The 11,258-nt window shown below is 38.9% G+C and overlaps 2 protein-coding genes across 3 annotated transcripts; one reads left to right on the top strand and one right to left on the bottom strand.

Moving 5' to 3' along the window:
- Positions 1 to 21: 21 nt before the first annotated feature.
- On the bottom strand, positions 22 to 8,725 carry LOC149933424 (uncharacterized). 2 transcript variants are annotated; one of them, XM_090155862.1, is made up of 2 exons: positions 8,534 to 8,725; positions 22 to 1,616 (listed from the first exon to the last, which is right to left on the bottom strand). In XM_090155862.1, exon 2 carries the CDS (start codon positions 1,575 to 1,577, stop codon positions 279 to 281), a length of 1,299 nt encoding a protein of 432 aa, XP_090011988.1. In that variant the 5' UTR covers positions 1,578 to 1,616; positions 8,534 to 8,725; the 3' UTR covers positions 22 to 278. The 2 variants fall into 2 exon arrangements, with proteins under 2 accessions (XP_090011988.1, XP_090011987.1); XM_090155861.1 differs by having other exon boundaries at positions 22 to 1,606.
- Positions 2,252 to 3,154, top strand: LOC149933425 (uncharacterized). The gene is made up of 2 exons (XM_090156497.1): positions 2,252 to 2,339; positions 2,411 to 3,154. The coding sequence occupies exons 1-2, from the start codon at positions 2,301 to 2,303 to the stop codon at positions 3,077 to 3,079; spliced, it is 708 nt and encodes a 235-aa protein (XP_090012623.1). The 5' UTR covers positions 2,252 to 2,300; the 3' UTR covers positions 3,080 to 3,154.
- Positions 8,726 to 11,258: the final 2,533 nt, after the last annotated feature.

Here is an 11,258-nt window from a genome sequence, read left to right as displayed (position 1 = left end):
GAAATCAGAAATCTGGTGTACAATTTTTTTCTAAGTGGCTCGCAGATTATAAACTTAAGTCACGTGATGTTGACGTATACTCCACTTGCTGCGAGGTTCTTTTACAAAGGCATAGTTTGTTCGAAAAAACAACACACTACCAACTAAGCTACAAGAGTGTCTACATTCGTGATTACCTTAATATATATTTACGGGAAGATAATTGTATTGCAATACAATCAGAATAAATACATCGCGGTCTTCGTAACACAGTCCGAAGCTTTTCCACTGTGGCCTAGTCAAATAGAACGTTTTGTGAAATGCGTCAGTTTGTGCTTAGTGAGGTCTCTCTGGCGCGAAGTTGAATACCTACAAGAATTGCACTTGTGCGATTTCAAACCAGAATGAACGGACATATGTTCGCGAAGGTGCGATTTATCTTTGAAGGCTTTCTCGCAATGTCCACACGTAAACACACGGTCGCCCGAGTGACTGGACACGTGACAATTAAAGTCTCGTTTAAGCGCGCAAGAAAATTCACACAAATGGCACTTGTGCCCGTTTAAACCCGAATGAATCGCCTTGTGCTTGTCAAGTCGACATTTCAATTTGAAGGTTTCCTGACAATGATCGCACTTATATTTCCTTTCGTTCGAGTGGCTCAAGTAAGCGTGTCGCGTTAGATCACTTTTTCGCAAACTGGAATAGCCGCACAATTCGCAATGATGATTCGCCTCCGCGAAATGAGTTAGTTTGTGACTCAGCAGATGAGCGTTCCTTTTGAACCATCGATCGCACATGTCGCACTGAAAATCTCGACGGTCGGAATGCGTCAACTTATGAGATCTAACGTTACTTTTGTACGTCGTGCTGAATTTGCACAAATCGCACTTCCAAAAGAATTCGACATCTTTGCCAAATACCGTCGGGGGAGTTTTTACGCGAACTCGTGGTGGTTTAGGTTCGATAAGAAATTTACTTTGCACTTTCAAACGGTCTTTATGACGAATTCGCAATAGCTTATGGGTCTTTATATGTTCCCTCAGTTGGTTTTCTCGTGCGAACGCTTTATCGCATAGTGCGCACAGCAATTTTATACGCGAAGAGTGGACTACATTTTGCAGACTTAGCTTTCTAGGCTTGGCGACGCTGTGAATTTTAACGTGATCACGAAGGTGACATTTGTATTTGAAGGTTTTTCCGCAATGTTCACAGATTAAAGTACGATCGTTTGTGTGGATTAGCATGTGCGAATTGAAATTTCGTTTACTGGAACACGAAAAATCGCAACGTTCGCACAGATATTTCCGTTCGATGGAATGATGCGATTGATTGTGTCGTACAAGATCGCTTTTTCGCACTGTGGAATACACGCATGAATCGCACTGGAGTTTATTGATAGCAGAATGAATTTTCACGTGAGCATTCAGATGAGCGTTTCTTTTGAATGCTTTACCGCAGAAAGTGCAGTGAAACTCGCGTGTGTCGGAATGTGTCAACTGGTGCGATTTAATGTTGCTTTTGTACTTCGTGGAAAATGCGCATAAGTCGCACTTCCAGTAAAATTTATCTTTGTGTCGTGAATTGTCCTCTGTCATCGTCGTGTTCTGGGCTGATCAAAGATTTTCTGAAATAAACTTTAATAATTCATTTATCAGGACGTATAGACCGGAATTATAAAGTGGGCATATCATTAAAAATTTAATCAGCAACCTAAAATAATAGTAAACTTGTAAAGGTTAATGTTAAATGTATAAGTGTTGGCTGATAACGGGATTTGACCCTAACACGACATAAAAATGTACCAAAAAACTTGACGGGTGATATTTCCAAGTAAAGGAAGTAGGTAAATAGCTAAATCGAAACATCGTCTGCTAACACGCGCTCTGACTTGTTCTTCACGTAGCTAGCGCTAATCACCGAAAATAAAGTTACCGAAATGTGAAATTCGTTGACCAACCTGAAACCTATTATCTCTCTAACGATAGAAATCTTTCGAACCGAAAATAATTTAAGTATTCAGTTAATCGAGTCAGATTTTTTAGGAATGGTCTGCTTTTAATAACGTTCCGTATTTCCACTTGTTTCGTTATAATCTAATCATACGATATGACCCTCAAGCTCTGACCACTTACTCAAAAATTATCGATAAATTAAAACGGATAATTTCGATAATCACCACCCTCTCAATATATCCGAATTGATAATCCACTTCTAAATTAAGTATAAAAAGGAATGGGAACCAGAAGGAAGGCATCACAACCAAAAGCTCCTGGAACAAGCTTCAGTTAGAAAGGAAGAAGTACAACCAAGTCTACAAAATGTTCAAGTTCGTCGCGCTGTTAGTTCTCGCTGCCATGGTAAGCAATACAAGGGTGATTTCAATTATTAATATTTCCAAAAGAGTAGCCAAGATGTTTCAATTTTACAGTGCGCCGCCCAAAAGTCATCCGACCTCCTGGGCGCCGATCTCAGCGCTGGTTCCTTGGAAATCACGGAACCCCTGGCTGTCGAAGTGGCCCCATCCGGTGGCGAAGAAATCATTGAAACCATTGAAACTACCTCAGATGTTGAAGTTATCAGCGGTGGAAAATCTTCCGAAATCTTCGGCGCTGGATTATCTGGCGGATCCTTGGAAATCCGCGAGCCCCTCCCTGTGGAAGTGGCTCCATCTGGTGGCGCCTCTGTCTCCGCTGACTTGGGGTCGGAAACCATGGAGTACCCCGCCCCGGCCTTGTCGGCCAACGCCCCCCTCGTCCACCTGCCCAAAGGAGGACAGGAGGTCGTCGATATCCCCCAGGCCAACATCCACCTTCCGGGCAACTCCCTCGAGAACAAGGACTTGCACCTGAACCTGCCCAGCCCCGTCGTCGAGGCTCCCCAGCCTATCATCCGCACCAAGGACGTCCTCTTCCGCCTACCCCAGCCCATCTTCTACGTGCCCAGACCCGTCGTCCAGCACAAACCCATCGTCTACCGAGTGGGACACACCCTCCGCACTTTGACCCCCATCGTCAACACCCGCCCCTACCACTTCCAGGTGCCCAGCGCCCAGATCACCGGAAAGAGCGCCTACACCCAACCAATGCCTAAGTTTTAACTGTAAATGGACGAAGATAGCGTTAAGTTTATGAATATGTAAAATTGGAAAAGATATATATGAATAAAGATGTTCTGGTGAAGTTAACATCGTTTTGAATTCGACAAAGACAGCCACGGAATTTTTTACGTGCCCTCAAAAACACTTGTACACTACTGCATATAAATCCCTATTTCTTATAACTATAACTCATCCCTAATCATAGTATCTTACTTTAATAGGGTTCATTTTTAAAAAATGCTCCTCTAAATTAGATTTTTTCAAAACAATTATAACTTGAAACGAAAAATGACATTCAAAGTATCAAAGTAATTAAATTTAATTTAAGTTAAGCAGATTTTTTTATTATAGGCAATTGAAAATTGGGTATAGAATATTAGAATTGGTGTTCAGAAGATTCAAATGTGGACTTCAAACGTATAAAAGTTCATAATGAAAAGGGGGAATAGAATATTAGGGTGAAACCGGTCCATCTTTGGAAATTCTTCTAGCCATTCAATTCCTTAACGTCTTTATTCGAATACCATTCGTACAAGTAATTCGTAACTTTTGTAATGACTTGAAATTTGTTTAGGGTTTAACTTTATTGTCCCTGTTCATTATGAACTTTTCTACCTTTTCGAGTGTTTTATTATTCTTTCTTTAATCCATATCCCACTGATAATGATATACAGGGTGTTTCGAAAGGTTATGCAAAACGTTTAAGGAGTTGTAGGATGTGAGTTGAGAAGTATGCCTGTTTTTTCCCCATTTTCCTACGATGAGTTAAAATAGCGCCAGAGAGCTTCAAAGTGTGGCCTACTAGCCCCTGGAAGTAGGCTGCAACAAGCACAAAACCAAGTTTTTGCATAACCTTTTGAAACACCCTGTATGTACATCTATTCTTTCTATAATATTTATTTAGTAACTTTTTACTGTTTACTATTCAAACATTGAAACGTAAAATTATTGTTTTAAGCGCTAAGTAATATAGAGAACAAAAATATCTAATTTTCCAAACTAATATCCTTTTCAGATGAGGCTTACCAAAATTTATTACAGGAAATAAACTGTAATTTACTTAACACGGTTTTATAGGGACAGTCTAAAAAGTGTATTAGAAGGGTATAAATTAAATTCAAAATTATAGTTATATTAAATTTAAGTTATAATTATAACTGATTAACTAATTGAAGTAATCGTGTACTTCTTATAGTGTAAGACACAATTCGTAAGTTTGCGATACAATTCTCAAACGAAGGTCCGCGTTTGAATATTTTGAGCCGAATTTCAGGCATACCTTCACGCTTCTCAAAACCAGTGATTATGAAGCTTCACCGTCAACATGCTAACGATTCTGTGGCCCTTTAAAACACTACTAACAAACTGCACTAAAAGTAACGCTTCATGAAAATACATTGGCATGGGCAAATAATATAGTTAAATCTAAAGGACAGCAAAAGTCGAGTGGAGAAAACTACGTAGCAGAACCTCAAACTGCATCTTGACATCGAAGCTAGTACCTCTGGCGTTATACGACAGCGCCACAGGTGGACTTTCCATAAACTAGTTAGAGGGAAAGTTTCCCCATTTATCTGCCACGTAGTTTTCCCCGCATTGTGGCCCTGTGAAGCGTATTATATCATCGTGGACCTTCTTTTGAGTACTACCAAATATTTCTATTGTTACCAATTTGACGTGTTTAATTTTTTTTTACATTTTTAATTGACGAAAAACATGAAACTAAATGGAAACTTAAAGCTACGCGGAACCAAACTATATTGGTACGAGGATCTCAGGCTATTAGAATGGACATATAAATAGATCGATTCGATTATTTTCTACACTGAGAACAATTTTGCAAAGTTCGGGCGCCCGAATAGTCTTGAGGCTATCGGTCGTTTTTAGATGTGTTTGTACATTTTCTGATAAAAGCGTGTAAATTTCTACAAAAATATTTTAAAATGCGCTAAAATTAAAAAAACGAACGGAGCCATTCTTTTGTGAAGGGTAGTAGCATTTGTCCGAACTCGAAAACCGAAATTGTTCCATTTGTACGATTTGAATGACCTTGAGTGTCATTTGTCTGAACGAGTAGTAGCATTTGTTCGAATTTCCATCGCAAAAATATTGTTTCGTATATGCATTATGTCCGAATTTTTTGTTTTATAATAAATATAGGTTGAATTTTAATAATGTTGTATAAAGGTTAGGTTAGGTTAAATAGGTTAGGTCAGTGGCGTAGCTAGGGGGGGCGGTCCACTCCGGGTGCCACCCGTTTGGGCGTTATTTGGGGGTGACACCCAACCGTGAAAAAAATAAAAACTTACACAAACTAGAGTCTAGTAAGTAGCACACCATGATATCCGCCCCGGGTGTCACCCATGCTAGCTACGCCACTGGGTTAGGTTAGGTGTCTGTATTCATTGGAATTTAGGTTAGATTGAAGTTCCACAATTATTCATGTTAAGATAAAAAAAACCGCACGTTACGGATTCGGTTAAATGTGATTCTTTCTAATTTGACTAAAGCCAATGTATAACGTTGGGACAAATGACATTTCGGACATTTGACAAATGGATAAAACGGTTAAATTGCCAACAAATTATACAAAATAATTTTCGGACAAATGAAACCGTAATTCGGCCATCTGAGCCATATTTTTACAGTTCGGACAAATGCGCTTCAATTCGGAAAAATGCTACCAAATCTTTGTAACAGTTGTGACACGCCTTCAAAGTTTCGAAAAAAGTGTAATAACTATTTGTGAATGACCCCTAACTTTCCCCTGAAGACGCCTTACATATCCTATAAGATCTACAGGTAATTCCTCAGGGGATAGTTCCTAAGCGGATATTGAGTGGAATTAATAACGCTGTAAATTGAATAACGCGATGTTTACTTTAATAATTTAATATTTTTAACGTCGTTAGTAAGAATCCGATAATATTTTACTGTTTCTTTTACTTATAAAAAACACACATTTTCCCGCGTAACAATAATTGATATTAAGCCCTTAAGCTGTGCCTAATAAGCAAATACGTGTTTTTATTCGTACACGATTTCCAATGGCTTATCTAAAATGAATTAAAAATTAAAGAGGCGAAGGCTTGTGGAAGTCCCATTTAAAAAACAATGTAATACTGTATGTTCTGTAGAGGGTCTAGGGCTCCAGGCAACAATCCGTTGTTTTGAAGCTAAGGGAGCTCAAAAAACTTTACGTGTCTCGGGTTAGTCACGGCCAACTTTGATCACGCGCTGTTCGCGCTACTACGGCCAACACATTCGTCGAAATTCCGCGAGCAAGGATTTTCCCCCTATAAACTGTACTATAATGTGTAGGAGTTCAGCGCCACGCTCGGTGGTTATATTGTCCCCAATGTAAAAACTATACTAAAAATAATAATCCGCTAGGGGCGCTGACGTCATACACATCTTTTGCTCATAGGTTAACACAGAAACGTCAACGAATGAGATGGCCGCTGTAGCGCGAGAGATGCGCGAGAAATCAAAGTTGGCCGTGGGTTAGTCAACTAGGAGGAACTGCTCAAATTCATACAACGCGTCTTAAAAACCCAATACTTTGTTATTTTCCCGAACTCAAAGCCCTTCGGGAAAAACGCGAGATTTTGTTAGTGCTAAATAAAAACATTGGAAAATCCATTAAATCCCCATGTACTCAGTTTCCAGGAGCAGTCGTAGTTAAAAAAGAGGAATGGGTACTCGCAGGGCCTAAAATAGTGGGCAGTTCTAAAACTCGAATTTCCAGTTCTAAAATCGGATTTGGGCAGTGCTATTTGTCGTAAATTAAATTTAAAAAAAATATTACGTCAAGAGGGGAGATGTAACAGTCGACGAGTCTTCCTGGTACACATCGACAAACGCAGCCAATTTTGCCGAACTAAGTTACTTCTTTACAGCCCTTTTTTATCTCATAATTTTGTTAAAATATTCGTCCGCTACAAATTCTGAATTCGGTGCTTTTATAGATCATTGAAACTATGTTTTTGGGGTTCAGTTTGTATTCGGGCAGTTCTAAAAAATCCTTGGCGCCGATCTCAGCGAGGGTTCCTTGGAGATTACGGGACCTCTCACAGTCTAAGTGGCCCCATCCGGTGGCGAAGAAACCAACGAAACCATTGAAACTACCTCAGATGTCGAAGTTACTAGGGGTGGAAAATCTTCCGCACCGGTTCCATGAAAGTGCGCGATCCCCTTCCGGTGGCGCTGCTGTTTCCGCTGACTTGTGGACGGAAAACGAGTACTCAGCCCCGGCCTTGTTGGCCAACGCCCCCATCGTCCACCTGCCCAAAGGAGGACAGGAGGTCGTCGACATCCCCCAGGCCAACATCCACCTTCCGGGCAACTCAATCGAGAACAAGGACTTGCACCTGAACCTGCCCAGCCCCGTCGTCGAGGCTCCCCAGCCCATCATCCGCACCAAGGACGTCCTCTTCCGCCTGCCCCAACCAATCTTCTACTTGCACAAACCCGTCGTCCAGCACAAACCCATCGCCTACCGAGTGGGTAACATACTCGGAACTTTGACCCCCATCATTAACACACGCCCTTACCTCTTCTAAGTGCCCAGCGCCCAGGTCACCGGAAAGGACGCCTAAGTTGCAATAATTATTTAAAATAGTCAAACGTAGAGTAAAGTTTAAGAGTATGTAAAGCTGGAGATATATTTCAATAAAATTGATAATGCTAAAATAACGTAGTTTTGAATCATACACAGCCTTAGCCTCCGTCGTTAGCCTTATATCACACAAAATACGGTTAAACTTAAAGGGAAAATACTAAACTCGAAATCATCATCAACCCTATAATTTAGAAAAGTAAATCTAACCAAAATAGTATCCCTTAGTTAAAGTTTCCCTGCTACTAGTGGGAACAGACAAAACTCTGTGAGGATTCCGAAAGGTGGGACAAATATATTATTTGATGAAGTAGAGTTCACGAAACAAATTATCCCAAATAAACTTGAACATCGTTGGACTTTTTAAAACGCACACAGTAATAAAATCCCGAAAAAAACATTTTAAATAACCACATGGTGTTACTGTAGCATTATAAAAATGGTTTAAAATAGAAAGGGTAGAAGTTTCGGTGCGAAATCGAGCTACTGACGTTTTAAAATAACCAAAATACGTCAATAGGTCATCCTCTAAAGTCATGTCCACTCTATTTATTCTAAAAAATGATTGAAGGAAACCGTAGCACGATCTTTTTAAGTTTCCTTAATGGATTTTATTTAATCCCTATGTTTGTGCGTTTAAAAAAATAGTTCCGTGATTTTAGTACAGTTTAAAATTGTTTCGCCGCGTATCCTACGTCACCGTAACATTTAACTCTCCACCTCTCGCAATCCTGGCAGATTGACGGGGCTGTTTAGAAAGCCATTGTTTGAAAACGATAAGCCTCGGGGTTTTGTGCACAAAATATCAAGATATAAATTTAGATATACCTTCTTACCTTAGCTATTAGTTTGAAGGTTCAATTACCATTTGTATGTTATCGTATATTAAAAAATTCAATCATAATATTAATTTTCTTCCTCGCGTTTTTTACCCGCCGCGTCGGACCAAATCCAACTTTTATTTAGGGAGTTTTTACGGTGCTGTGGCTTCAGCGACGAAACCAATCTACATTTAGACGATACTAATTTTTTTTACCAGAGGTAAAATAATAATCAGCTAGGCTAATACCCAAGGCACCACCTTAGGCCTAAGTCATCAAGCGACTTTTGAAGCCTTTAATTCAGGTGGCCGGGTTACAATGCGTAGGAGGGTGGTGGCAAGCCCTGCATGCCACACGATCGAGCCAACAGCTCCCTACACTAACTATTACCGTTAACCTTGACAAGTTTTGGGTCAAAATTGAATCACCAGCCCACAATTTCTTTTTAAACTTAATTAATTAACCTTTCATTAACGGAAAAATTTATTTTCCAATCTTTTAAATCTGAAACAGTGTTGAATAAAGTAAAATAATGGTAATACGACCGTTAATTTTAATAAGAAAAACAGTCCTATTACTATTGTTTTACTTTATTAATAATTCAAAGACCATTGGTGCCGAATTATTTGTAAAAGGGTTATTTTTTTACATTAGTAGAAAGAAGACTACAAATCTCAAAGGCGGTTACAAAATTAAAGAAGAATTTAGCCTAAAAAACGAGACATTACAACACAAAATAAATACAGCGTGGACGGCCACATTTAGTGGTGCCAGTGTGAGCTGTGGAACAACATCACCAGGCAACGTGCTAGATATCAACCAAGATCTAAGATTCTGGTCCCGACGTTAGCAAAACCTTGGGGGTCAGGGAATATGTAACTTGTCTCTGCGCCAATTGCAATAGTTTGAAGTTCTTACGGATTATATTTTCAACCTCTGCTGGTGGCTAGGAATATCAGGAAACAGTGTTGGCTGGCTTAAACTAAAAGTAAAGTAACTTTAGCCAAAATTTTGGACAAACTTCGGAAAAATTGCTAACGGGCTGAATTTTTGCAGGCACCTTAATTTTGTCATAATAATTATAAAATGTCAAAAGTCCCCATCATTTTGTTGTGAGCAAAGTTTTTATGGCGGGAAATAGTGCTACCCTGAGACAAAAGGTACAAAACTATCTACTTTCTATTACATCTCTATAAAACCTTCACAGGTATCATCATATTATAACTAATTCCAAAAATTCTATTATTATTTTTATATTATTATTATTATTATAATTATTTTTCCCAAAATTACCTTACAACTTAAATACAAAGATTCTTATTAAAACACTTTGAAAATCAAAGAACAATTTAATCTAAATAAATCGCTTTAATACTTTGTCTTAACCTCTAGATACAAATACCATTACATCTACTTTGTTACGACTTATCCCCTATTAAAACCAGAGTGACAGGCGATATGTGCATGTTCTAGGATCTAGAGCTCCATTCAACTCACCTTATTACTGAAAATTTACTAAAAAAACCTATTTCATATAAAAATTCCATTCATAATTCATCAGCGGCGTAGGAACCGGGGGGGAGGGGCAGGGGGCAACCCATGTAAATGACCCCCCCCCCTGGAAATTGCTTTTATTCATACCATAGTCCATCGGGCGGGGACGTCGTACCTTGGTCAAAATCCAAAAATATACAGAATATCATTTAGTATTTTAGTAGCCTACTAAGTCTACTTACTTTTCGTAAATATATTTCAAAACATAACTTAGACAATGTGGGAGTTTTAAGTTTTTTTTCTAAAGTAGTATTAGATTAGTTTCGTGATATACTTTTTCATATGTGTCGGGTACCCGGTTTTACTACTAATACCAACACTATTATGTAAAAAAACGGTTTTATGTATAAGTTTTGCTATTTGTGCGATAATATTTCCCGCTTCAAATTAATGAGGTGGCAAAATTATCGCACAAATAACCTCACCTTCGCCTAGCAATACAGGTTGCCAACCCCTTTAAATCGGCCAGTTTTAATTAATTGGAGTCGTGAATAAGGTTTAGCGTCGGTACACCAGCGCCACCGCAACATCGCACTGTTCTCGTAATATTGTTAAATAAAACAGGCGCTCACGAGTCCTGTCTCTCCATAGACAGTATATATCCCTTAGGGATTTATACTGTCTATGGTCTCTCCTCTGCACCTTGGGAAATACCAAAATTGCGTGTTTTGCACGACCTTTATCTTGCAACCTACGATTTCTTCAGTTGGTTTCGCGCCACGGCTTTGCCCAGGTAGTTAAATAGTAAATATGTTTTGAATTATTTGACAGTGTTTGTAGGCCTATTAATTTTATTCGGAATAAAAGTTTACGCAATCAGGTAAGATGTTAAAGAATAATCTAAGATCGTTTAAAAATTTATCACTGAGGCTTCTAACTTTCTATGATTCCTTTATTTAATAGACTTAATTTTTAAAATGTTGATATCTAAATTTATATCTTACAAAGTTATCACTACTGAGCCTTCTACATTTTTATGAATACACGTTATTTTTGTTACACTAGGCTTAACAAAAAATATATCTGATTATCTTTAGATCAGATGTTTAAAATTTATTAAACATAAAACAGTTATGAGTTATGACCAGTGGTGTAGTCGGGTCAGGGCGGGGCAGGGCGTCGCCCCGGTGCTTTTTTCAAAGGCAGGGCCCTGCCCCGCCTTGGTTTTTCCATTTTGCGAGGGCGG

Source organism: Leiobunum rupestre, chromosome 8, assembly GCF_980474605.1.
Source record: "Leiobunum rupestre chromosome 8, qqLeiRupe1.1.hap1, whole genome shotgun sequence".
In the NCBI taxonomy this organism is placed as follows: Eukaryota; Metazoa; Arthropoda; class Arachnida; order Opiliones; family Sclerosomatidae; genus Leiobunum; species Leiobunum rupestre.
The sequence above is the reverse complement of the archived record's forward strand: the minus strand, read 5'-3'. Positions and strand labels throughout refer to the sequence as shown.

Excerpts from the sequence above, each read along its gene's own strand:
- LOC149933424 (XM_090155862.1), bottom strand. The coding sequence starts at position 1,577 with ATGACAGAGGACAATTCACGACACAAAGATAAATTTTACTGGAAGTGC.
- LOC149933425 (XM_090156497.1), top strand. The coding sequence starts at position 2,301 with ATGTTCAAGTTCGTCGCGCTGTTAGTTCTCGCTGCCATG. Across the intron at positions 2,340-2,410 it reads TGTTAGTTCTCGCTGCCATG|TGCGCCGCCCAAAAGTCATC; the intron begins GTAAGCAATACA and ends TCAATTTTACAG.